We start from the raw sequence: 27,975 nt of genomic DNA, 5'->3' as shown, positions 1-27,975 counted from the left end.
AAGGCCCCGCGGCGGCCGGCCGCTTTCCCGCCGGCCGCCTGCCCGCAGCTCCCTCCCCGGACTTCTCTCCCGCCCCCCCCCGGAACAGATGCAAGCCCGGCACTTGTCCGAGGTGCCGGGCTCATTTTTAAGCAGATTTGCGCGGGCCGCGGCCGGGTGCAGGCAGCTCCTCCTTAACGGAAGGAGGAGGCCTGCACTTCCCCAGCCTGCCGCACCGCATCGGGTGCCGCAGCGCCGGAATTGCGGCGCGAAACGGCAGTTAGCGCCCTTTTCCAGGCGCTAAGACCCTTCAGTAGCGCCGGCAGCCGTTTGGGTGCGGCGCCACTGAATTTTTGGCGCGCGCAGGGGACTTAGCGCCGGCACTAATTTCCGGCGCTAAAGCCCTGGCTAAGCCAAAACCCAATTTCTAGGCCGTTATGTTTAATGGGGAATAAGTATGTTGTAAGCTAAAAAGGGAAGATTGTAGTGTATGTAACCGTTCTACCTTTAAGAGAACTATTGTATGTAACCGTCCACCTTTAAGAGAACTATTTTAGGTGTTGCACTACTTTATCTTGGCTGCTGTATACTGTAATACCGGGAGTGACCACACCGGTATATAAGTGCTGTGTAAGGATTTATTGGGCAGATTCGCCCTGACTTTCGAATAGTAAAGTCCTGTTAAAGTTACTCTTGTAGTCTGTGTATTAATTCACCATATAACCCACAGACTTTACACCCGCTCTGATGCCTCTATAGTGGAATAGCCTATGAACACTCAGTCAAGCTTACACCCAATGGGCAAGGTAACAGAGGGCTGATATGTGACCATGGGATTGTGTGCTCATTATCATCTCATATCGCTTATGCACCTTTAATGAGTGATGAAATATTACCTCCAGTCTCTAGATTCATTTAAGAGTACCCCTGCATGGCTTAAACATACCCCAAACCCAAAGCATGACAGGGCACTTACCCAGATTGAAGGACATCTGCCGCACATGGGCGCATTCACCTAACCTATCTAAAGAGGACAGCAAACTATTGATTTGATCTAAATTATTAACTCAACTTTCTCCCCCTGATTTGAGGGGGAGGAAGTTTGGATTTGCTGCATATGGAAGCACCCTGAGAGGAAGGAGCATCATTCATGCCTGCTCCAGCGCAGCCTCCTCATGCCCAGTGACCTGCAAGGGGGGCCAGACCTAGGGATGGCTAATCATTTCAGCCTTACCATTGTCGTCCACATCCTGAGCACCAATGAGTCCAGACAAGCCCTGCACAATGGCTCTCTCGGCCCAATCTTCTGGGAAACAGGACAAGGTAGCCTGCTGTACATCGGCAACCAAGGCCTCAGTGGCTGCGGTTTGAGCATTTTCCTGAGATACTTTGACCGGCTCAAAGGCCTCTTGTCCCTTGGGGTTTCACTACCCAGCTCCCTGGAATTACCAGTTGCCCTGTGGTAGACTGCAGTGAATTGAAGCCTTTGGGCCTGACCTCAAAGATGCAGAGAGTGGACCTGTTAACACATGGCTACACAACACGAGTAAATATACTGCAAACATAATTGGCTGTACAGTGCTTTGGGACGTCCTGAGGATGTGAAAGGTGCTATAGAAGTCCTTTGTTCCCCACCTGCTCTCAGGCCCTTGCATTGTGTGTGGCACATCCACTACCGACTGCAGCAACAGTTGGCACCACACTAGCATTGTCTTTCTTAAATGCAGTCCCTAGATCCCAGGCCTCTGAAACTAAGGAGGTGAGCAGGAAATCTCTTAAATCACTTCACATGCAATGAATTACTTTCTTCAAACCAGGACTTCTCCTTGTTTTTCATTGAATATTGTCATGGGATCTTTAACATCCACCCGAACAGGCCGACAGGGATTTTGTGTCAGGACTTTGCTGCAAGACGGCATCTCCGACAGTGCAGCACTCACTCAGTACTGCATCTCCGACAGTGCAGCGCTCCCTCAGTACTGCACCTCCGACAGTGCAGCACTCACTCAGTACTGCATCTCCTACAGTGCAGCGCTCCCTCAGTACTGCCCCTCCAACAGAAGAGCACTCCCTCAGTACTGCCCCCCGATAGTAGAGCACTTCCTCAGTACTGCCCCCTGACAGTAGAGCACTCCCTCAGTACTGCCCCCTGACAGTAGAGCACTCCCTCAGTACTGCCCCCTGACAGTAGAGCACTTCCTCAGTACTGCCCCCTGACAGTAGAGCACTCCCTCAGTACTGCCCCTGACAGTAGAGCACTCCCTCAGTACTGCCCCCCGATAGTAGAGCACTCCCTCAGTACTGCCCCCCGACAGTAGAGCACTCCCTCAGTACTGCCCCCTGACAATAGAGCACTTCCTCAGTACTGCCCCCTGACAGTAGAGCACTCCCTCAGTACTGCCCCCTGACAGTAGAGCACTTCCTCAGTACTGCCCCCAACTGTAGAGCACTCCCTCAGTACTGCCCCCTGACTGTAGAGCACTCCCTCAGTACTGCCCCCTGACAGTAGAGCACTCCCTCAGTACTGCCCCCCGACAGTAGAGCACTCCCTCAGTACTGCCCCCTGACAGTAGAGCACTCCCTCAGTACTGCCCCCTGACAGTAGAGCACTCCCTCAGTACTGCCCCCTGACAGTAGAGCACTTCCTCAGTACTGCCCCCTGACAGTAGAGCACTCCCTCAGTACTGCCCCTGACAGTAGAGCACTCCCTCAGTACTGCCCCCCGATAGTAGAGCACTCCCTCAGTACTGCCCCCCGACAGTAGAGCACTCCCTCAGTACTGCCCCCTGACAATAGAGCACTTCCTCAGTACTGCCCCCTGACAGTAGAGCACTCCCTCAGTACTGCCCCCTGACAGTAGAGCACTTCCTCAGTACTGCCCCCAACTGTAGAGCACTCCCTCAGTACTGCCCCCTGACTGTAGAGCACTCCCTCAGTACTGCCCCCTGACAGTAGAGCACTCCCTCAGTACTGCCCCCCGACAGTAGAGCACTCCCTCAGTACTGCCCCCTGACAGTGGAGCACTCCCTCAGTACTGCCCCCTGACAGTAGAGCACTCCCTCAGTACTGCCCCCTGACAGTAGAGCACTCTCTCAGTACTGCCCCCTGACAGTAGAGCACTCCCTCAGTACTGCCCCCTGACAATAGAGCACTCCCTCAGTACTGCCCCCCGACTGTAGAGCACTCCCTCAGTACTGCCCCCCGACTGTAGAGCACTCCCTCAGTACTGCCCCCTGACAGTAGAGCACTCCCTCAGTACTGCCCCCCGACAGTAGAGCACTTCCTCAGTACTGCCCCCTGACAATAGAGCACTTCCTCAGTACTGCCCCCTGACAATAGAGCACTCCCTCAGTACTGCCCCCCGACTGTAGAGCACTCCCTCAGTACTGCCCCCCGACTGTAGAGCACTCCCTCAGTACTGCCCCCTGACAGTAGAGCACTCCCTCAGTACTGCCCCCCGACAGTAGAGCACTTCCTCAGTACTGCCCCCCGACTGTAGAGCACTCCCTCTGTACTGCCCCCTGACTGTAGAGCACTCCCTCAGTACTGCCCCCCGACTGTAGAGCACTCCCTCTGTACTGCCCCCTGACAGTAGAGCACTCCCTCAGTACTGCCCCCTGACAGTAGAGCACTCCCTCAGTACTGCCCCCTGACAGTAGAGCACTCCCTCAGTACTGCCCCCCGACAGTAGAGCACTTCCTCAGTACTGCCCCCTGACAATAGAGCACTCCCTCAGTACTGCCCCCGACTGTAGAGCACTCCCTCAGTACTGCCCCCCGACTGTAGAGCACTCCCTCAGTACTGCCCCCTGACAGAAGAGCACTCCCTCAGTACTGCCCCCCGACTGTAGAGCACTCCCTCAGTACTGCCCCCCGACAGTAGAGCACTTCCTCAGTACTGCCCCGACAGTAGAGCACTCCCTCAGTACTGCCCCCGACAGTAGAGCACTCCCTCAGAACTGCCCCCCGACACTAGAGCACTCCCTCAGAACTGCCCCCCGACAGTAGAGCACTCCCTCAGAACTGCCCCCCGACACTAGAGCACTCCCTCAGTACTGCCCCCCGACTGTAGAGCACTCCCTCAGTCTTCTTAGGCAATCCCTCGGAACCGAGGATGACTTGCTTCCATGTTAATAATGAGTTCGCAGGTGACTGATGAATCCAATGCGGGACCTACCGTCTCTGTCACAGTTGCGGCAGATGGTGGTTGAAGGGGCAGGTTGGTGGGGTGCTTGGGTTGACGTGCGCTCCTTGCACTGCCTGCACTTGGCTTCCGCTTGCTCCCGGCGAAGAGACTCGAGGTGTTCGGTGCCTTCCCGGATGCTTCTCCTCCACTTTGTGCGGTCTTGGGCCAGGGATTCCCAGGTGTCGTTGGGGATGTTACACTTTTTCAAGGAGGCTTTGATGGTGTCCTTGAAACGTTTCCTCTGCCCACCTGGGGCTCTCTTGCCATGTCGGAGCTCCGAGTAGAGCGTTTGTTTTGCGAGTCTCGTATTGGGCATGCGGACAATGTGACCCGTCCATCGGAGCTGATTGAGCTTGGTCAAAGCTTCGATGCTGGGGATGTTGGCCTGAGCAAGAACACTGATGTTGGTGCGCCTATCCTGCCAATGGATTTGCAGGTTCTTGTGGAGGCAGGGTTGGTGGTACCTCTCCAGTGCTTTGAGGTGCCTGCTTTACATGGTCCATGTCTCTGAGGCATACAGCAGGGCGGGTATCACTGCTGCTCTGTAGACCCTGAGCTTAGTGCCGGGTTTGAGGTTCTGGTCTTCAAACACTCTCTTCCTCAGGCGACTGAAGGCTGCACTGGCACACTGAAGGCGGTGTTGGACTTCGTCGTTGACGTCTGCCCTTGTTGACAGTAGACCCCCGAGGTATGGAAAGTGGTCCACGTTGTCCAAGGGCTTGTCGTGGATTTTGATAATCGGGGGGCAGTACTGTGTGGCGGGGGCAGGTTGGTAGAGGACCTTTGTCTTACAGATGTTTAGTGCAAGGCCCATGCTCTTGTACGCTTCGGTGAAGGTGTTGACGATGGTTTGGAGTTCGACCTCCGAGTGAGCGCAGACGCAAGCATCGTCTGCATACTGTAATTCGACGACAGAGGATGGGACGACCTTGGATCTGGACTGGAGGCAACGGAGGTTGAACAGTTTCCCGTTTGTTCTGTAAATTAGCTGCACTCCAGTGGGGGGCTTACTGAAGGTGAGATGGAGCATTGCAGCAAGGAAGATCGAGAAGAGCGTTGGTGCAATGACACAGCCTTGCTGGACCCCGGCTCGTACGTGAATTGGGTCTGTGGTGGAACCGTTGGTCAGGATCACGGCTTGCATGTTGTTGTGAAGCAGGCGGAGGATGGTGACAAACTTTTGAGGGCAGCTGAATTTGAGGAGGACACCCCATAATCCCTCACAGTTGACAGTGTGGAAGGCCTTTGTGAGATCAAAGAAGGCCATGTACAGCGGTTGGTGCTGTTCCCTGCATTTCTCTTGCAATTGACGTGCGGTGAAGATCATGTCCATAGTGCCCCTTAGTGGGCGGAATCCGCAGTACTGCCCCTGACAGTAGAGCACTCCCTCAGTACTGCCCCCTGACAGTAGAGCACTCCCTCAGTACTGACCCTCCGACAGTAGAGCTCTCCCTCAGTACTGCCCCCTGACAGTAGAGCACTCCCTCAGTACTGACCCTCCAACAGTAGAGCTCTCCCTCAGTACTGCCCCTGACAGCAGAGCACTCCCTCAGTACTGACCCTCCGACAGTAGAGCACTCCCTCAGTACTGCCCCTGACAGCAGAGCACTCCCTCAGTACTGACCCCCCCCGACAGTGCAGCACTCCCTCAGTACTGCCCCCCTGACAGTGCAGCACTCCCTCAGTACTGCCCCTCCGACAGTGCAGTGCTCCCTCAGTACTGCCCCCCTGACAGTGCAGCACTCCCTCAGTACTGCCCCCCTGACAGTGCAGCACTCCCTCAGTACTGCCCCTCCGACAGTGCAGCACTCCCTCAGTACTGCCCCCCTGACAGTGCAGCACTCCCTCAGTACTGCCGCCCGACAGTGCAGCGCTCCCTCAGTACTGCACTGGAGTGTTAGCCTGGATTATATGTTCAAGTCCTGCAGTGGGGCTTGAGCCCACAAGCTTCTGATTGAGAGGCAGGAGTGCTACTAACTGAGTCAAGCTGACAGATAGGCTGAAAGTTTCAAATGCTTGGTGCCACTGGTAGGGCCTGGCACACAGCGGGCAGCTATTGAGAACTCGCGGGGAAGAGCACCTGATTTTCCATCCGCTGATATCTGCTGCCTGCGAGACCCCCCAGGAACCCGGGGTGCGAGATCTGGCGAATCTCGGACCCAGAGTTGCACAGCTATCGCTGACAGTTTGGGACGTTTGGGTTTAAATTGTTAAAAGAAAAAAAGAATGCAAGACTTGCATTTCTATAGCGCCTTTCACAACCTTAAGATGTCCCAAAGCGTTTTACAGCCTATGAAGTACTTTTGAAGCGTAGTCACTGTTGCAATGTAGGCAACACGGCAGCCAGTTTCTGCACAGCAAGCTCCCACAAACAGCAATGTGATAATGACCAGATAATCTGTTTCAGTGATTTTGGTGGAGGGATAAATATTGGCCAGGTCACTGGGGAGAACACTCCTGCTCATCTTGAAATAGTGCCGTGGGATCGTGTACATCGATCTGAGAGGGCAGACAGGGCCTCGGTTTAAACTCTCATCCAAAAGATGGCATCTCCGAAAGTGCAGCACTCCCTCAGTATTGAACTGGAGTTTCAGCCTGGATTATGGGCTCAAGTCTCTGGAGTGGAACCTGAATCCATGGTCTACTGACTCAGAGGCGAGAGTGCTGCCAACTGATTGTGTCCTCATAATGTCATTGAAAAATTATATTCCAGGACACTGTCCTGGCAGTACAGAGGGAGTGCTCTACAGTCGGGGGGCAGTACAGAGGGAGAGCTCTACAGTCGGGGGCAGTACTGAGGGAGAGCTCTACTGTCGGGGGGCAGTACTGAGGGAGTGCTCTACAGTCGGGGGGCAGTACTGAGGAAGTGCTCTACAGTCGGGGGGCAGTACTGAGGGAGTGCTCTACAGTCGGGGGGCCGTACTGAGGGAGTGCTCTACAGTCAGGGGCAGTACTGAGGGAGTGCTCTACAGTCGGGGGGCAGTACAGAGGGAGTGCTCTACAGTCGGGGGGCAGTACTGAGGGAGTGCTCTACAGTCGGGGGGCAGTACTGAGGGAGTGCTCTACAGTCGGGGGGCAGTACTGAGGGAGTGCTCTACAGTCAGGGGGCAGTACTGAGGGAGTGCTCTACAGTCAGGGGGCAGTGCTGAGGGAGTGCTCTACAGTCAGGGGGCAGTACTGAGGGAGTGCTCTACAGTCGGGGGGCAGTACTGAGGGAGTGCTCTACAGTCGGGGGCAGTACTGAGGGAGTGCTCTACAGTCAGGGGGCAGTACTGAGGGAGTGCTCTACAGTCAGGGGGCAGTACTGAGGGAGTGCTCTACAGTCAGGGGGCAGTGCTGAGGGAGTGCTCTACAGTCAGGGGGCAGTACTGAGGGAGTGCTCTACAGTCAGGGGGCAGTACTGAGGGAGTGCTCTACAGTCAGGGGGCAGTACTGAGGGAGTGCTCTACAGTCGGGTGTCAGTACTGAGGGAGTGCTCTACAGTCGGGGGTCAGTACTGAGGGAGTGCTCTACAGTCAGGGGGCAGTGCTGAGGGAGTGCTCTACAGTCAGGGGGCAGTACTGAGGGAGTGCTCTACAGTCAGGGGGCAGTACTGAGGGAGTGCTCTACAGTCGGGTGTCAGTACTGAGGGAGTGCTCTACAGTCGGGGGTCAGTACTGAGGGAGTGCTCTACAGTCAGGGGGCAGTACTGAGGGAGTGCTCTACAGTCGGGGGGCAGTACTGAGGGAGTGCTCCACAGTCGGGGGGCAGTACTGAGGGAGTGCTCTACAGTCGGGGGGCAGTACTGAGGGAGTGCTCTACAGTCAGGGGGCAGTACTGAGGGAGTGCTCTACAGTCAGGGGGCAGTACTGAGGGAGTGCTCTACAGTCGGGGGGCAGTACTGAGGGAGTGCTCTACAGTCAGGGGGCAGTGCTGAGGGAGTGCTCTACAGTCGGGGGGCAGTACAGAGGGAGTGCTCTACAGTCGGGGGGCAGTACTGAGGGAGTGCTCTACAGTCGGGGGGCAGTACAGAGGGAGTGCTCTACTGTCGGGTGTCAGTACTGAGGGAGTGCTCTACAGTCGGGGGGCAGTACTGAGGGAGTGCTCTACAGTCAGGGGGCAGTGCTGAGGGAGTGCTCTACAGTCGGGGGGCAGTACTGAGGGAGTGCTCTACTGTCAGGGGGCAGTACTGAGGGAGTGCTCTACTGTCAGGGGGCAGTACTGAGGGAGTGCTCTACTGTCAGGGGGCAGTACTGAGGGAGTGCTCTACTGTCGGGGGGCAGTACTGAGGGAGTGCTCTACAGTCAGGGGGCAGTACTGAGGGAGTGCTCTACAGTCGGGGGGCAGTACTGAGGGAGTGCTCTACTGTCAGGGGGCAGTACTGAGGGAGTGCTCTACTGTCAGGGGGCAGTACTGAGGGAGTGCTCTACTGTCGGGGGGCAGTACTGAGGGAGTGCTCTACAGTCAGGGGGCAGTACTGAGGGAGAGCTCTACAGTCGGGGGGCAGTACTGAGGGAGTGCTCTACTGTCAGGGGGCAGTACTGAGGGAGTGCTCTACAGTCGGGGGGCAGTACTGAGGGAGTGCTCTACAGTCAGGGGGCAGTACTGAGGGAGAGCTCTACAGTCGGGGGGCAGTACTGAGGGAGTGCTCTACAGTCGGGGGGCAGTACTGAGGGAGTGCTCTACAGTCAGGGGGCAGTACTGAGGGAGTGCTCTACAGTCGGGGGGCAGTACAGAGGGAGTGCTCTACAGTCGGGGGGCAGTACTGAGGGAGTGCTCTACAGTCGGGGGGCAGTACAGAGGGAGTGCTCTACTGTCGGGTGTCAGTACTGAGGGAGTGCTCTACTGTCGGGTGTCAGTACTGAGGGAGTGCTCTACAGTCAGGGGGCAGTGCTGAGGGAGTGCTCTACAGTCGGGTGTCAGTACTGAGGGAGTGCTCTACAGTCGGGGGGCAGTACTGAGGGAGTGCTCTACAGTCGGGGGGCAGTACTGAGGGAGTGCTCTACAGTCAGGGGGCAGTACTGAGGGAGTGCTCTACAGTCAGGGGGCAGTACTGAGGGAGTGCTCTACAGTCAGGGGGCAGTACTGAGGGAGTGCTCTACAGTCAGGGGGGCAGTACTGAGGGAGTGCTCTACAGTCGGGGGGCAGTACTGAGGGAGTGCTCTACAGTCAGGGGGCAGTACTGAGGGAGTGCTCTACAGTCGGGGGTCAGTACTGAGGGAGTGCTCTACAGTCAGGGGGGCAGTACTGAGGGAGTGCTCTACAGTCGGGGGGCAGTACTGAGGGAGTGCTCTACAGTCGGGGGGCAGTACTGAGGGAGTGCTCTACAGTCGGGGGGCAGTACTGAGGGAGTGCTCTACAGTCAGGGAGCAGTACTGAGGGAGTGCTCTACAGTCGGGGGGCAGTACTGAGGGAGTGCTCTACAGTCGGGGGTCAATACTGAGGGAGTGCTCTACAGTCAGGGGGCAGTACTGAGGGAGTGCTCTACAGTCGGGGGGCAGTACTGAGGGAGTGCTCTACAGTCGGGGGGGCAGTACTGAGGGAGTGCTCTACAGTCAGGGGGCAGTACTGAGGGAGTGCTCTACAGTCGGGGGGCAGTACTGAGGGAGTGCTCTACAGTCGGGGGTCAGTACTGAGGGAGTGCTCTACAGTCAGGGGGGCAGTACTGAGGGAGTGCTCTACAGTCAGGGGGCAGTACTGAGGGAGTGCTCTACAGTCGGGGGGCAGTACTGAGGGAGTGCTCTACAGTCGGGGGGCAGTACTGAGGGAGTGCTCTACAGTCGGGGGTCAGTACTGAGGGAGTGCTCTACAGTCAGGGGGGCAGTACTGAGGGAGTGCTCTACAGTCGGGGGGCAGTACTGAGGGAGTGCTCTACAGTCGGGGGGCAGTACTGAGGGAGTGCTCTACAGTCGGGGGGCAGTACTGAGGGAGTGCTCTACAGTCAGGGAGCAGTACTGAGGGAGTGCTCTACAGTCGGGGGGCAGTACTGAGGGAGTGCTCTACAGTCGGGGGGCAGTACTGAGGGAGAGCTCTACAGTCGGGGGGCAATACTGAGGGAGTGCTCTACAGTCGGGGGGCAATACTGAGGGAGTGCTCTACAGTCGGGGGGCAATACTGAGGGAGTGCTCTACAGTCGGGGGGCAGTACTGAGGGAGTGCTCTACAGTCGGGGGGCAGTACTGAGGGAGTGCTCTACAGTCGGGGGGCAGTACTGAGGGAGTGCTCTACAGTCGGGGGCAGTACTGAGGGAGTGCTCTACAGTCAGGGGGGCAGTACTGAGGGAGTGCTCTACAGTCGGGGGGCAGTACTGAGGGAGTGCTCTACAGTCGGGGGGCAATACTGAGGGAGTGCTCTACAGTCGGGGGGCAGTACTGAGGGAGTGCTCTACAGTCAGGGGGCAGTACTGAGGGAGTGCTCTACATTCGTGGGCAGTACTGAGGGAGTGCTCTACAGTCGGGGGGCAGTACTGAGGGAGTGCTCTACAGTCGGGGGGCAGTATTGAGGGAGAGCTCTACAGTCGGGGGGCAATACTGAGGGAGTGCTCTACAGTCGGGGGGCAGTATTGAGGGAGTGCTCTACAGTCGGGGGGCAGTATTGAGGGAGTGCTCTACAGTCGGGGGGCAGTACTGAGGGAGTGCTCTACAGTCGGGGGGCAGTACTGAGGGAGTGGTCTACAGTCGGGGGGCAGTATTGAGGGAGTGCTCTACAGTCGGGGGCAGTACAGAGGGAGTGCTCTACAGTCGGGGGGCAGTACTGAGGGAGTGCTCTACAGTCGGGGGGCAGTATTGAGGGAGTGCTCTACAGTCAGGGGGCAGTACTGAGGGAGTGCTCTACAGTCGGGGGCAGTACTGAGGGAGTGCTCTACAGTCAGGGGGCAGTACTGAGGGAGTGCTCTACAGTCGGGGGGCAGTACTGAGGGAGTGCTCTACAGTCGGGGGGCAGTACTGAGGGAGTGCTCTACAGTCAGGGGGCAGTACTGAGGGAGTGCTCTACAGTCAGGGGGCAGTACTGAGGGAGTGCTCTACAGTCAGGGGGCAGTACTGAGGGAGTGCTCTACAGTCAGGGGGCAGTACTGAGGGAGTGCTCTACAGTCAGGGGGCAGTACTGAGGGAGTGCTCTACAGTCGGGGGGCAGTACTGAGGGAGAGCTCTACAGTCGGGGGGCAGTACTGAGGGAGTGCTCTACAGTCAGGGGGCAGTACTGAGGGAGTGCTCTACAGTCGAGGGGCAGTACTGAGGGAGTGCTCTACAGTCGGGGGGCAGTACTGAGGGAGTGCTCTACTGTCGGGGGGCAAAACTGAGGGAGTGCTCTATAGTCAGGGGGCAGTACTGAGGGAGTGCTCTACAGTCGGGGGGCAGTACTGAGGGAGTGCTCTACAGTCAGGGGGCAGTACTGAGGGAGTGCTCTACAGTCGGGGGGCAGTACTGAGGGAGTGCTCTACTGTCGGGGGGCAGTACTGAGGGAGTGCTCTATAGTCAGGGGGCAGTACTGAGGGAGTGCTCTACAGTCGGGGGGCAGTACTGAGGGAGTGCTCTACAGTCAGGGGGCAGTACTGAGGGAGTGCTCTACAGACAGGGGGCAGTACTGAGGGAGTGCTCTACAGTCAGGGGGCAGTACTGAGGGAGTGCTCTACAGTCAGGGGGCAGTACTGAGGGAGTGCTCTACAGTCGGGGGCAGTACTGAAGGAGTGCTCTACAGTCGGGGTCAGTACTGAGGGAGTGCTCTACTGTCGGGGGGCAGTACTGAGGGAGTGCTCTACAGTCGGGGGGCAGTACTGAGGGAGTGCTCTACAGTCGGGGGGCAGTACTGAGGGAGTGCTCTACAGTCGGGGGGCAGTACTGAGGGAGTGCTCTACAGTCGGGGGGCAGTACTGAGGGAGTGCTCTACAGTCAGGGGGCAGTACAGAGGGAGTGCTCTACAGTCAGGGGGCAGTACTGAGGGAGTGCTCTACAGTCGGGGGGCAGTACTAAGGGAGTGCTCTACAGTCGGGGGGCAGTACTGAGGGAGTGCTCTACTGTCGGGGGCAGTGCTGAGGGAGTGCTCTACAGTCGGGGGGCAGTACTGAGGGAGTGCTCTACAGTCGAGGGGCAGTACTGAGGGAGTGCTCTACAGTCGGGGGTCAATACTGAGGGAGTGCTCTACAGTCGGGGGGCAGTACTGAGGGAGTGCTCTACTGTCAGGGGGCAGTACTGAGGGAGTGCTCTACAGTCGGGGGGCAGTACTGAGGGAGTGCTCTACAGTCGAGGGGCAGTACTGAGGGAGTGCACTACAGTCGGGGGGCAGTACTGAGGGAGTGCTCTACAGTCGGGGGGCAGTACTGAGGGAGTGCTCTACAGTCGAGGGGCAGTACTGAGGGAGTGCTCTACAGTCGGGGGTCAGTACTGAGGGAGTGCTCTACAGTCGGGGGTCAATACTGAGGGAGTGCTCTACAGTCGGGGGGCAGTACTGAGGGAGTGCTCTACAGTCGGGGGTCAATACTGAGGGAGTGCTCTACAGTCGGGGGGCAGTACTGAGGGAGTGCTCTACAGTCGGGGGTCAATACTGAGGGAGTGCTCTACAGTCAGGGGGCAGTACTGAGGGAGTGCTCTACAGTCGGGGGGCAGTACTGAGGGAGTGCTCTACAGTCGAGGGGCAGTACTGAGGGAGTGCTCTACAGTCGGGGGCAGTGCTGAGGGAGTGCTCTACAGTCGGGGGGCAGTACTGAGGGAGTGCTCTACAGTCGGGGGGGCAGTACTGAGGGAGTGCTCTACAGTCGGGGGGCAGTACTGAGGGAGTGCTCTACAGTCAGGGGGCAGTACTGAGGGAGTGCTCTACAGTCGAGGGGCAGTACTGAGGGAGTGCTCTACAGTCGAGGGGCAGTACTGAGGGAGTGCTCTACAGTCGGGGGGCAGTACTGAGGGAGTGCTCTACAGTCGGGGGGCAGTACTGAGGGAGTGCTCTACAGTCAGGGGACAGTACTGAGGGAGTGCTCTACAGTCGGGGGGCAGTACTGAGGGAGTGCTCTACAGTCGGGGGGCAGTACTGAGGGAGTGCTCTACAGTCGGGGGGCAGTACTGAGGGAGTGCTCTACTGTCGGGGGGCAGTACTGAGGGAGTGCTCTATAGTCAGGGGGCAGTACTGAGAGAGTGCTCTACAGACAGGGGGCAGTTCTGAGGGAGTGCTCTACAGACAGGGGGCAGTACTGAGGGAGTGCTCTACAGTCAGGGGGCAGTACTGAGGGAGTGCTCTACAGTCAGGGGGCAGTACTGAGGGAGTGCTCTACAGTCGGGGGGCAGTACTGAGGAAGTGCTCTACAGTCGGGGGTCAGTACTGAGGGAGTGCTCTACAGTCAGGGGGCAGTACTGAGGGAGTGCTCTACAGTCGGGGGGCAGTACTGAGGGAGTGCTCTACAGTCAGGGGGCAGTACTGAGGGAGTGCTCTACAGTCGGGGGCAGTACTGAGGGAGTGCTCTACAGTCGGGGGCAGTACGGAGGGAGTGCTCTACAGTCAGGGGGCAATACTGAGGGAGTGCTCTACAGTTGGGGGTCAGCACTGAGGGAGTGCTCTACAGTCAGGGGGCAGTACTGAGGGAGTGCTCTACAGTCAGGGGGCAGTACTGAGGGAGTGCTCTACAGTCGGGGGGCAGTACTGAGGAAGTGCTCTACAGTCGGGTGTCAGTACTGAGGGAGTGCTCTACAGTCGGGGGGCAGTACTGAGGAAGTGCTCTACAGTCGGGTGTCAGTACTGAGGGAGAGCTCTACAGTCAGGGGTCAGTACTGAGGGAGTGCTCTACAGTCGGGGGGCAGTACTGAGGAAGTGCTCTACAGTCAGGGGTCAGTACTGAGGAAGTGCTCTACAGTCAGGGGGCAGTACCCCAATGCTATCACTACGACGCCCTGAAATGCCAAGAGCTGACCATAAAGAAGAATACCCTCAGTCAACTAGTCCTGGGACTCAGTGAAGTAACTACTAACAATACTAACAATAACCAGCCCCAGGACAGTGACAGGGTAACACAAAGAATTCGACCCAACACAATCGTCGCTAAGCAAAAGGAAAAATATCTGACATATTGGGCAGAAACAACAAAAACCCAAAGCAAACTCAATTGCTACTTGGCCCTAAACAGACAATACAACATAGCTGATTACCTGACCATGGTAAAGGATAACAAACTGAGAAGAACCTTGACAAGGTACAGACTTAGCGAACATAGCCTAGCGATCGAAAAAGGCAGACACAGGCAGACCAGGCTGCCAAGAGAGGACAGGATATGCTCTCACTGCAGTCAGGGAGTGGTGGAGACAGAGATGCACTTCCTCACAGCTTGTGGAAAATATCAGGGCATCAGGGAGAATTTCTACCAAAAATTCTCACAAATATGCCCTGATTTCAGAAATCTGAATGACAACCAAAAACTCCCATTCCTACTGGGAGAGGAGAGAAGCTGTATAACACTGGCGGCACACTATGTTACAGCTTGCCATGAACAGAGGGACAACCAGTAAACTAAGAAAAGAATATATATAAACAATGCGAATGTATATTTATACACTCAGGGATATACCTGTTTATACACTGTATGAATAGAACTGCGTTTATGTGCTCAACCATAAATGTATTTTGATGCTTTGGCAACATAAGATGTAACTTATCATGCCAATAAAGCGATTTGAATTGAATTGAATTGAATTGAATTGAGTGCTCTACAGTCGGGGGGCAGCACTGAGGGAGTGCTCCACAGTCGGGGGACAGTACTGAGGGAGTGCTCTACAGTCGGGGGGCAGCACTGAGGGAGTGCTCTACTGTCAGGGGGCAGTACTGAGGGAGTGCTCTACAGTCGGGGGTCGATACTGAGGGAGTGCTCTACAGTCGGGGGGCAGTACTGAGGGAGTGCTCTACAGTCAGAGGGCAGTACTGAGGGAGTGCTCTACAGTCGGGGGTCAGTACTGAGGGAGTGCTCTACAGTCGGGGGGCAGTACTGAGGGAGTGCTCTACAGTCGGGGGGCAGTACTGAGGGAGTGCTCTACAGTCGGGGGGCAGTACTGAGGGAGTGCTCTACAGTCGGGGGGCAGTACTGAGGGAGTGCTCTACTGTCGGGGGGCAGTACTGAGGGAGTGCTCTATAGTCAGGGGGCAGTACTGAGAGAGTGCTCTACAGACAGGGGGCAGTACTGAGGGAGTGCTCTACAGTCAGGGGGCAGTACTGAGGGAGTGCTCTACAGTCAGGGGGCAGTACTGAGGGAGTGCTCTACAGTCAGGGGGCAGTACTGAGAGAGTGCTCTACAGTCGGGGGCAGTACGGAGGGAGTGCTCTACAGTCAGGGGGCAATACTGAGGGAGTGCTCTACAGTCGGGGGGCAGTACTGAGGGAGTGCTCTACAGTCGGGGGCAGTACTGAGGGAGTGCTCTACAGTCGGGTGTCAGTACTGAGGGAGTGCTCTACAGTCGGGGGTCAGTACTGAGGGAGTGCTCTACAGTCAGGGGGCAGTACTGAGGGAGTGCTCTACAGTCGGGGGCAGTACTGAGGGAGTGCTCTACAGTCGGGTGTCAGTACTGAGGGAGTGCTCTACAGTCGGGGGGCAGTACTGAGGGAGTGCTCTACAGTCGGGGGTCAGTACTGAGGGAGTGCTCTACAGTCGGGGGGCAGTACTGAGGAAGTGCTCTACAGTCGGGGGTCAGTACTGAGGGAGTGCTCTACAGTCGGGGGGCAGTACTGAGGGAGTGCTCTACAGTCGGGTGTCAGTACTGAGGAAGTGCTCTACAGTCGGGGGTCAGTACTGAGGGAGTGCTCTACAGTCAGGGGGCAGTACTGAGGAAGTGCTCTACAGTCAGGGGTCAGTACTGAGGAAGTGCTCTACAGTCGGGGGTCAGTACTGAGGGAGTGCTCTACAGTCGGGGGGCAGTACTGAGGGAGTGCTCTACAGTCGGGTGTCAGTACTGAGGAAGTGCTCTACAGTCGGGGGTCAGTACTGAGGGAGTGCTCTACAGTCAGGGGGCAGTACTGAGGAAGTGCTCTACAGTCGGGGGTCAGTACTGAGGGAGTGCTCTACAGTCGGGGGGCAGTACTGAGGGAGTGCTCTACAGTCGGGTGTCAGTACTGAGGAAGTGCTCTACAGTCGGGGGTCAGTACTGAGGGAGTGCTCTACAGTCAGGGGGCAGTACTGAGGAAGTGCTCTACAGTCAGGGGTCAGTACTGAGGAAGTGCTCTACAGTCGGGGGTCAGTACTGAGGGAGTGCTCTACAGTCAGGGGGCAGTACTGAGGGAGTGCTCTACAGTCAGGGGGCAGTACTGAGGGAGTGCTCTACAGTCAGGGGGCAGTACCCCAATGCTATCACTACGACGCCCTGAAATGCCAAGAGCTGACCATAAAGAAGAATACCCTCAGTCAACTAGTCCTGGGACTCAGTGAAGTAACTACTAACAATACTAACAATAACCAGCCCCAGGACAGTGACAGGGTAACACAAAGAATTCGACCCAACACAATCGTCGCTAAGCAAAAGGAAAAATATCTGACATATTGGGCAGAAACAACAAAAACCCAAAGCAAACTCAATTGCTACTTGGCCCTAAACAGACAATACAACATAGCTGATTACCTGACCATGGTAAAGGATAACAAACTGAGAAGAACCTTGACAAGGTACAGACTTAGCGAACATAGCCTAGCGATCGAAAAAGGCAGACACAGGCAGACCAGGCTGCCAAGAGAGGACAGGATATGCTCTCACTGCAGTCAGGGAGTGGTGGAGACAGAGATGCACTTCCTCACAGCTTGTGGAAAATATCAGGGCATCAGGGAGAATTTCTACCAAAAATTCTCACAAATATGCCCTGATTTCAGAAATCTGAATGACAACCAAAAACTCCCATTCCTACTGGGAGAGGAGAGAAGCTGTATAACACTGGCGGCACACTTTGTTACAGCTTGCCATGAACAGAGGGACAACCAGTAAACTAAGAAAAGAATATATATAAACAATGCGAATGTATATTTATACACTCAGGGATATACCTGTTTATACACTGTATGAATAGAACTGCGTTTATGTGCTCAACCATAAATGTATTTTGATGCTTTGGCAACATAAGATGTAACTTATCATGCCAATAAAGCGATTTGAATTGAATTGAATTGAATTGAATTGAGTGCTCTACAGTCGGGGGGCAGCACTGAGGGAGTGCTCTACAGTTGGGGGGCAGCACTGAGGGAGTGCTCTACAGTCGGGGGGCAGTACTGAGGGAGTGCTCTACAGTCGGGGGGCAGCACTGAGGGAGTGCTCTACAGTTGGGGGTCAGTACTGAGGGAGTGCTCTACAGTCGGGGGGCAGTACTGAGGGAGTGCTCTACAGTCGGGGGGCAGTACTGAGGAAGTGCTCTACAGTCGGGGGGCAGTACTGAGGGAGTGCTCTACAGTCGGGGGGCAGTACTGAGGGAGTGCTCTACAGTCGGGGGGCAGTACTGAGGGAGTGCTCTACATTCGTGGGCAGTACTGAGGGAGTGCTCTACAGTCGGGGGGCAGTACTGAGGGAGTGCTCTACAGTCGGGGGTCAGTACTGAGGGAGTGCTCTACAGTCGGGGGGCAGTACTGAGGGAGTGCTCTACAGTCGGGGGGCAGTACTGAGGGAGTGCTCTACATTCGTGGGCAGTACTGAGGGAGGGCTCTACATTCGTGGGCAGTACTGAGGGAGTGCTCTACAGTCAGGGGGCAGTACTGAGGGAGTGCTCTACATTCGTGGGCAGTACTGAGGGAGTGCTCTACAGTCAGGGGGCAGTACTGAGGGAGTGCTCTACAGTCGGGGGGCAGTACTGAGGGAGTGCTCTACAGTCGGGGGGCAATACTGAGGGAGTGCTCTACAGTCGGGGGGCAGTACTGAGGGAGTGCTCTACATTCGTGGGCAGTACTGAGGGAGTGCTCTAAAGTCGGGGGGCAGTACTGAGGGAGTGCTCTACAGTCGGGGGCAGTACTGAGGGAGTGCTCTACAGTCGGGGGGCAGTACTGAGGGAGTGCTCTACAGTCGGGGGGCAGTACTGAGGGAGTGCTCTACAGTCGGGGGGCAGTACTGAGGGAGTGCTCTACATTCGGGGGGCAGTACTGAGGGAGTGCTCTACAGTCGGGGGGCAGTACTGAGGGAGTGCTCTACAGTCGGGGGCAGTACTGAGGGAGTGCTCTACAGTCGGGGGGCAGTACTGAGGGAGTGCTCTACAGTCGGGGGGCAGTACTGAGGGAGTGCTCTACAGTCGGGGGGCAGTACTGAGGGAGTGCTCTACAGTCGGGGGGCAGTACTGAGGGAGTGCTCTACATTCGTGGGCAGTACTGAGGGAGTGCTCTACAGTCGGGGGGCAGTACTGAGGGAGTGCTCTACAGTCGGGGGCAGTACTGAGGGAGTGCTCTACAGTCGGGGGGCAGTACTGAGGGAGTGCTCTACAGTCGGGGGGCAGTATTGAGGGAGAGCTCTACAGTCGGGGGGCAATACTGAGGGAGTGCTCTACAGTCGGGGGGCAGTACTGAGGGAGTGCTCTACAGTCGGGGGGCAGTACTGAGGGAGTGCTCTACAGTCGGGGGGCAGTACTGAGGGATTGCTCTACAGTCAGGGGGCAGTACTGAGGGAGTGCTCTACAGTCGGGGGGCAGTACTGAGGGAGTGCTCTACAGTCGGGGGGCAGTATTGAGGGAGAGCTCTACAGTCGGGGGGCAATACTGAGGGAGTGCTCTACAGTCAGGGGGCAGTACTGAGGGAGTGCTCTACAGTCGGGGGGCAGTACTGAGGGAGTGCTCGACAGTCGGGGGGCAGTAGTGAGGGAGTGCTCTACAGTCGGGGGGCATTACTGAGGGAGTGCTCTACAGTCGGGGGTCGGTACTGAGGGAGTGCTCTACAGTCGGGGGTCGGTACTGAGGGAGTGCTCTACAGTCGGGGGGCAGTACTGAGGGAGCGCTCTACAGTCAGGGGGCAGTACTGAGGGAGTGCTCTAGTGTCAGGGGGCAGTACTGAGGGAGTGCTCTACAGTCGGGGGGCAATACTGAGGGAGTGCTCTACAGTCAGAGGGCAGTACTGAGGGAGTGCTCTACAGTCGGGGGGCAGTACTGAGGGAGTGCTCTACAGTCGGGGGGCAGTACTGAGGGAGTGCTCTACAGTCAGAGGGCAGTACTGAGGGAGTGCTCTACAGTCAGGGGGCAGTACTGAGGGAGTGCTCTACAGTCAGGGGGCAGTACTGAGGGAGTGCTCGACAGTCGGGGGGGCAGTACTGAGGGAGTGCTCTACAGTCAGGGGGCAGTACTGAGGGAGTGCTCTACAGTCGGGGGGCAGTACTGAGGGAGTGCTCGACAGTCGGGGGGCAGTACTGAGGGAGTGCTCTACAGTCGGGGGGCAGTACTAAGGGAGTGCTCTACAGTCGAGGGGCAGTACTGAGGGAGTGCTCTACAGTCAGGGGGCAGTACTGAGGGAGTGCTCTACAGTCAGGGGGCAGTACTGAGGGAGTGCTCTACTGTCGGGGGTCAGTACTGCGGGAGTGCTCTACAGTCGGTGGCAGTACTGAGGGAGTGCTCTACTGTCAGGGGGCAGTACTGAGGGAGTGCTCTACAGTCGGGGGGCAGTACTGAGGGAGTGCTCTACAGTCAGAGGGCAGTACTGAGGGAGTGCTCTACAGTCGGGTGTCAATACTGAGGGAGTGCTCTACAGTCGGGGGGCAGTACTGAGGGAGTGCTCTACAGTCAGAGGGCAGTACTGAGGGAGTGCTCTACAGTCGGGGGGCAGTACTGAGGGAGAGCTCTACAGTCGGGGGGCAGTACTGAGGGAGTGCTCTACAGTCAGGGGGCAGTACTGAGGGAGTGCTCTACAGTCGGGGGGCAGTACTGAGGGAGTGCTCTACAGTCGGGGGGCAGTACTGAGGGAGTGCTCTACAGTCGGGTGTCAGTACTGAGGGAGTGCTCTACAGTCAGGGGGCAGTACTGAGGAAGTGCTCTACAGTCAGGGGGCAGTACTGAGGAAGTGCTCTACAGTCGGGGGTCAGTACTGAGGGAGTGCTCTACAGTCGAGGGGCAGTACTGAGGGAGTGCTCTACAGTCGGGGGTCAGTACTGAGGGAGTGCTCTACAGTCGGGGGGCAGTACTGAGGGAGAGCTCTACAGTCGGGGGGCAGTACTGAGGGAGTGCTCTACAGTCGGGGGCAGTACTGAGGGAGTGCTCTACAGTCGGGGGGCAGTACTGAGGGAGAGCTCTACAGTCGGGGGGCAGTACTGAGGGAGTGCTCTACAGTCGGGGGCAGTACTGAGGGAGTGCTCTACAGTCGGGGGGCAGTACTGAGGGAGTGCTCTACAGTCGGGTGTCAATACTGAGGGAGTGCTCTACAGTCGGGGGGCAATACTGAGGGAGTGCTCTACAGTCAGAGGGCAGTACTGAGGGAGTGCTCTACAGTCGGGGGCAGTACTGAGGGAGTGCTCTACAGTCGGGTGTCAATACTGAGGGAGTGCTCTACAGTCGGGGGGCAGTACTGAGGGAGTGCTCTACAGTCGGGGGGCAGTACTGAGGGAGTGCTCTACAGTCGGGGGGCAGTACTGAGGGAGTGCTCTACAGTCGGGGGGCAGTACTGAGGGAGTGCTCTGCTGTCTAGTTGCCTATTCAACAATCAGTGTGAAGCAGTGTTGTCTGATTGAACAATACCTTCCTGTCTGCAACCAGCGTCTCCTTCAGCAGTGGAAGTGTGATGGTCTTTCTCATCCCCTGACTCCATGTCCCCTTGAAGAAATCTGCCAGCACTGAGTGCCGTTTGAGTTTTTCCTCTGCTGGGAGATACATTTCGTGCACCACCTCCGTGAATTGCCTGAAATGAGCACAGGAAACGTTTTGTTTCTTTGGCAGCTTGGTGACTGACACATCACTGCAGTTAAGTTTCAAGTTATTGAGAAATTCACATAAGTACAGATTGTGTTTGCCTGAAATGGAGAGGACATTCCCTCCTCCTAGGGGCAGAGCCCACAGACCGAGACACTGGAAGCTCAGTCACAGGTGGGCTTCTGCTGCTTGCCCAGCTAGGACCACCCAACGCGTTAGGTTGTTTGGCCCTGCAAGGTTATCGGAGGTGAGTGGGGAGAAATCCCAGCTACCCCACTCCCCCCACCACAGTTGTGAATCAGGCTGGTGGGTCAACACCCTGGAGATCTGTGGCCAGCCCAGCTCAGGTCCTGAGTTACCGAGTGCGGGGCGTAGAGTTCCAATCTCCTATCACCAGCCGTGGAGCCAAATTGACCCTGCTTACCTCAGGCAGGGATGGGGACCCAGGATGTAGTGATGGAGGAGCCTCAGCCCTTGGCCTTGTCCAACAGGTATGAGGTACTTTCTACCTGTATGGATGAGGAAAAGGACTGCAGGGTGGATGGGCAAACTGACCAGGGGGCCATCCAAGTGGGGGGAGAAGGAAGGAATGTGGTAGTAGTAGGGGACTGTTTAGTCAGGGGGATAGATACCGTTCTCTGCTGCTGCGAAAGAGAGTCCTGAAGGCTGTGTTGCCTGTCCGGTGCCAAGGTAAGGATATCTCCTCGCGGAAGGAGAAGAACTTGGAGTGGGAGAGGGAGGATCCAGTTGCCGTGGTCCATGTAGGAACCAACGACATAGGTAGAACTAAGAATGAGGTTCTACTGAGGGAGTTTGAGGAGCTAGGGTCAAAATTAATAAGCAGAACCACAAGGGTAATAATCTCTAGATTACTACCTGAGCCACGCACAAATTGGCATAGGGTCAAGCAGATCAGAGAGTTAAATGCGTGGCTCAAAGAGTGGTGTGGGAAAAAGGGGTTTCAATTCATGGGGCACCAGCACCAGTACTGGGGAAAGAGGGAGCTGTTCCGTTGGGATGGGCTCCACTTAAACCGGGCCGGGACCAGCGTCCTGCCGAATTGAATAGCTAGAGCTGTAGATAGGGCTTTCAACTAGAAAAAGGAGGGGAGGGGTCAGGTGAGGGGAAATTCAGGAATCTAAAGAGAAAGGTCAAGGTAATAGAGCAGTGTAGTGATTTGGGTAAAAATAAGCAGAGTGTGACAGGAAGGGACAGAGGGGGAAAAATTTGGTTGCTTTGCGCCTCCCGTTAGCGCCCAGGCGAGGCGATGTTTGTGCCGCTCGCGAAATTGACCAGACATTTTGTGGCGGCGCTAAACACTACCGCCACGATCTCCTGCGCCCGCAGATCGTAACGTCAGTCGAGTGCGCAACACCCCGGTAGCGCCCTGGACCGGATATTGAGTGGCGACCCCTGCCTTACCGCCTGCCACTAGCAACGACAGGTTGAGGGGAGCGTTTTGCAGTCAGGAAGGGACTGGGGGTGCGCTATTTACATAGGAACATAGAAAATAGGAGCAGGAGTAGGCCATTCGGCCCCTCTACCCTGCTCTGCCATTCAATGCGATCATGGCTGATCATCCAAGTTCATTACCCGGTCCCTGCTTTCTCCCCATACCCCTTGATCCCTTTAGCCTTAAGAAATATATCCAACTCCTTCTTGAATATATTTAATGAATTGGCCTCTCCTGCCTTCTGTGGTAGAGAATTCCACAGGGTCACCACTCTCTGGGTGAAGAAATTCCTCCTCATCTCTGTCCTAAAAGGCCTACCCCTTATCCTTAGACTGTGACCCCTGGTTCTGGATTCCCCGACCATCGGGAACATCCTTCCAGCATCTAGTCTGTCCAGTCCTGCCAGAATTTTATAAGTTTCAATGAGATCCCCTCTCATTCTTCTAAACTCCAGCGAGTACAAGCCCAATCGACCCAATCTCTCCTCATACGTCATTCCTGCCATCCCAGGTATCAGCCTGGTGAATCTTCGCTGAACTCCTTACATGGCAAGAACATCCTTCCTCAGATAAGGCGACCAAAACTGCACACAATACTCAAGATGTGGTCTCACCAAGGCCCTGTACAACTGCAGCAAGACATCCTTGTTCCTGTACTCAAACCCTCTCGCTATGAAGGCCAACATACCATTTCCCGCCTTAACTGCCTGCTGCACCTGCATGCTTACCTTCAGCGACTGGTGCACAAGGACACCCAGGTCTCGTTGCACTTCCCCTTCTCCCAATCTATTGCCATTCAGATAATAATCTGCCTTCCTGTTTTTGACACCAAAGTGGACAACCTCACATTTATCCACATTATATTGCATCTGCCATGCTTCTGCCCAATCACCCAACCTGTCCAAATCATCCTGTAGTTTCTCCGCATACTCCTCACAGCACACACGCCCACCCAGCTTTGTGTCATCTGCAAATTTGGAGACATTACATCTAGTTCCCTTGTCTAGATCATTAATATATATTATGAATAGCTGTGGTCCAAGGACCGATCCCTGCGGTACCCCACTAGTTCATGCCTGCCACTCGGAAAAAGACACATTTATTCCAACTCTTTGCTTTCTATCTGCCACTTTCTATCTGCCAACCAGTTCTCTATCCAAGTCAATACCTTTCCCCCAATCGCATGTGCCTTAATTTTACATGCTAATCTCTTATGTGGGACCTTATCGAAAGCCTTCTGAAAGTCCAAATACACCACATCCACTGGTTCTCCCTTATCTATTTTACTAGTTACATCCTCAAAAAATTCCAGTAGATTAGTCAAGCACGATTTACCTTTTTTAAATCCATGTTGACTTTGTCCGATCCTGTCACTGTTTTCCAAGTGCTCTGCTATTACATCTTTTATAATGGACTCCAGCATTTTCCCCACTACCAATGTCAGGCTTACCGGTCTGTAATTCCCCGTTTTCTCTCTACCACCTTTTTTGAATACTGTGGTAACATTAGCTACCCTCCAATCCATGGTACTGTTCCAGATACAATCGAATGTTGGAAGATGATCAGCAATGCATCTACTATTTCTAGGGCCACTTCCTTAAGTACCCTAGGATGTAGATTATCAGGCCCTGGGGAATTATCGGCCTTCAATCCCATCAATTTCCCTAACACCATTTCCCCACAAATACTGATTTCTTTCAGTTCCTCCCTTTCATCAGACCCTATGTTCCCCGACATCTCTGGGAGGTTATTTGTGTCCTCCTTTGTGAAGACAGAACCAAAATATGTATTTAATTGGTCTGCCATTTCTTTGTTCCCCATTATAATTTCCCCTGATTCTGACTGCAAGGGACCTACGCTTGACTTCACCAATCTTTTTCTCTTCACATATCTATAAAAGCTTTTACAGTCAGTTTTTATGTTCCCTGAAAGCTTACTCTCATATTCTATTTTCCCTTTCTTAATTAATCCCTTTGTCCTCCTTTGTTGAATCCTAAACTGCTCCCAATCCTCTGGATTACTGCTTTTTTTGGCCAATTTATATGTCCTCTCCTTGGATCTTATGCTATCCCTAATTTCCCTCGTTAGCCACGGTTGAGTCACCTTTTTTGTTTTATTTTTATGCCAAACTGGGATGAACAAATTCTGTAGTTCATCCATGCGGTCTTTGAATGTTTGCCATTGCCTATCCACCGTTAACCCTTTGAGTGACATTCCCCAATCAATCCTACCCAATTCGCACCTCAGACCATCGTATTTAAAGGCAACCGCTTCCTGCCTTTTTTTGTTGGTGACATTTTTGTACCACGCATTCTGAGAGAGAGAGATTTCTGGAGAGATTCAATGCTGTGTGAAAGAGTTTTGGGTACTGCGGACCTGGTTGGAGCGGTGGCGGAGCGGCAGTGCTATAAAGGTGGCGGCAGCAGGTAGGCCCCACAGCAGCGGTGGAGCGGCAGTGGAGCGGAGGTGTTATAAAGGCGGTGGCAGCAGGTAGGCCCCACAGCAGCGGTGGAGCGGTGGTGCTATAAAGGCAGCGGTAGGTTTACCAATCTCAGAGCAGGGGGGAGAGAAGTAAAAAGTAATTGAAGTGTGACGTCACCAGAAAGCAGGTAAGAGATTGTTTGGTGAGTATTTCTCTTTTTTAGCTTAAACTCTGTGGGATATAGTTTCTAAGCTCTCTGTGGTGTAGGGCACTTAAGTTTATCATTTAACTGTAGTGTAATTGGTGGTCATAGAGTCATAGAGTCATAGAGTTATACAGCACAGAAAGAGGCCCTTCGGCCCATCGTGTCTGCGCCGTCCATCAAGCCCTGTCTAATCTAATCCCATTTTCCAGCATTTGGTCCATGGCCTTGTATGCAATGGCATTTCAAGTGCTCATCCAAATGCTTCTTGAATGTTGTGAGGGTTCCTGCCTCTACCACCCTTTCAGGCAGTGAGCTCCAGACTCCAACCACCCTCTGGGTGAAAAAGTTCCTCCTCAAATCCCCTCTAAACCTCCTGCCCCTTACCTTGAATCTATGCCCCCTTGTTCTTGACCCCCCTACTAAGGGGAAAAGTTCCTCTTTATCTACCCTATCTATGCCCCTCATCATTTTGTACACCTCAATCAGGTCCCCCTCAGCCTTCTTTGCTCCAAGGAAAACAACCCCAGCCTGTTTAGTCTTTCTTCATAGCTGAGGCGCTCCATCCCAGGTAACATCCTGGTGAATCTTCTCTGCACCCTCTCCAAAGCAATCACATCCTTCCTATAGTGAGGCGACCAGAACTGCACACAGTACTCCAGCTGTGGCCTTACCAGCGTTTTGTACAGCTCCATCATAACCTCCCTGCTCTTATATTCTATGCCTCGGCTAATGAAGGCAAGTATCCCATATGCCTTTTTAACCACCTTATCTACCTGATCCGCTGCCTTCAGGGATCTATGTACATGTACACCAAGGTCCCTCTGACCCTCTGTGCTTCCTAGGGCCCTACCACTCATTGTGTATTCCCTTGCCTTATTTGTCCGTCCAAAATGCATCACCTCACACTTTTTAGGGTTAAATTCCATTTGCCACTTTTCCGCCCATCTGACCAACCCGTTTATATCGTCCTGTAGCCTGAGGCTTTCCTCCTCGGAATTTACCACCCCACCAATTTTTGTGTCATCTGCGAACTTACTGATCATACCTTTTACATTCTCATCCAAATCATTTATGTAGATCACAAACAGCAAGGGACCCAGCACCGATCCCTGAGGTACCCCACTGGACACAGGCTTCCAGTCACAAAAGCAACCTTCGACCATCACCCTCTGCCTCCTGCCACTCAGCCGGTTTAGGATCCAACGTGCCAAGGCACCCTGGATCCCATGGGCTCTTACCTTCTTGACCAGTCTCCTATGCGGGACTTTGTCAAAAGCCTTACTGAAGTCCATGTATACCACATCCACAGCATTTCCCTCATCCACACACCTAGTCACCCCCTCGAAAAATTCAATCAGATTGGTCAGACATGATTTACCCTTGACAAAGCCATGCTGACTATCCCCGATTAATCCTTGCCTCTCCAAGTGGAGACTAATTTTGTCCCTCAGAATTTTTTCCAATAATTTCCCTACCACAGATGTTAGGCTCACTGGCCTGTAATTCCCTGGTTTATCCCTGCTACCCTTCTTGAATAATGGTACTACGTTAGCTGTTCTCCAGTCCTCTGGTACATCCCCTGTGGCCAGAGAGGTTCTGAAAATTTGTGTCAGAGCCCCTGCAATCTCCTCCTTTGCCTCACACAGCAGCCTGGGATACATCTCGTCCGGGCCTGGGGATTTATCCACTTTTTGGCCTGCTAAAACCGCTAGTACCTCCTCCCTCTCGATGCTAATATGTTCAAGTATATCACAGTCCCCTTGCCCGATTTCTATGTCTACATCGTCTTCCTCCATAGTGAACACAGATGCAAAAAATTCATTTAAAACCCCGCCTACATCATCTGGCTCTACACACAGATTGCCACTTTGGTCCCTAATGGGCCCTACCCTTTCCCTGGTTATCCTCTTGCCCTTAATATACTTATAAAACATCTTAGGATTTTCCTTTATTTTGCTCGCCAGTGTTATTTCATGGCCCCTCGTCGCCCCCCTAATTTCTTTTTTAAGTATGCCCCTGCACTTTTTATACTCCTCTAGGGTTTCCTCCATCTTTAGTCTTTTGTAACTGCCAAAAGCCCCCCTTTTTTCCCTAATGCATTTTTGTATATCCCTTGTCATCCAAGGTTCCCTTTGCTTGTTGGTACCACCCTTGACCTTTACGGGAACATGTTGGCGTTGTACTCTCTCTATTTCCCTTCTGAAAGTCTCCCACTGCTTTGATGTGGATATCCTATAAGTAGCTGCTCCCAGTCCACTTTGGCCAGATCCTGCCTTATCATATTAAAATCGGCCTTACCCCAATTTAGAACCCTTATTTCCGGGCCGTCTTTGTCTTTTTCCATGACCACCTTAAATCTCACCGAATTATGGTCACTGTCGCCAAAATGCTCTCCTACTGACACTTCCACCACTTGCCCGGCTACATTCCCTAGAATTAGGTCCAGTACCACCCCCTCTCTTGTAGGACTTTCTACACGCTGGCTCAAAAAGCTCTCCTGGATGCACTTTAAGAATTCTGCACCCTCTAATCCTTTCACACTCTGACTATCCCAATTAATATTGGGGAAGTTGAAATCCCCCACTATTATTACCCTATTATTTTCGCACTTCTCTGAGATTTGCCTACATATCTGTTCCTCTATCTCCCCCTGACTGTTTGGGGGCCTATAGTACACTCCCAGCAACGTGCTTGCCCCCTTTTTGTTTTTAAGTTCTACCCATATGGCCTCATTAGAGGAACCCGCTCATATATCATCCCTCCTTACAGCAGTAATTGACTCCTTAATTAATATTGCAACACCCCCTCCCCTTTTACACCCCCCTCTGTCTCGCCTGAAGATTCTATACCCCGGAATATTGAGCTGCCAGTCCTGACCCTCCCCCAACCATGTCTCCGTGATAGCAACAATATCGTACTCCCATGTGTTCAACAACAACTTCA

General features: G+C 54.5%; 1 protein-coding gene across 1 annotated transcript in view; it reads right to left on the bottom strand.

Moving 5' to 3' along the window:
- Positions 1–27,975, bottom strand: part of nwd1 (NACHT and WD repeat domain containing 1) — a 195,135-nt gene that overhangs the window by 123,247 nt on the left and 43,913 nt on the right. The window contains exon 8 of the mRNA XM_086008577.1: positions 20,783–20,942. Within this exon, the coding sequence (XP_085864703.1) occupies positions 20,783–20,942 (160 nt within the window). The remainder of the gene's footprint in view (positions 1–20,782; positions 20,943–27,975) is intronic.

The sequence above is a fragment of the Somniosus microcephalus genome, chromosome 16, assembly GCF_052327205.1.
Source record: "Somniosus microcephalus isolate GS21.2 chromosome 16, FLI_Smic_1.0, whole genome shotgun sequence".
NCBI classification, from domain to species: domain Eukaryota; kingdom Metazoa; phylum Chordata; class Chondrichthyes; order Squaliformes; family Somniosidae; genus Somniosus; species Somniosus microcephalus.
This window is presented reverse-complemented; position numbering and strand designations above follow the sequence as displayed.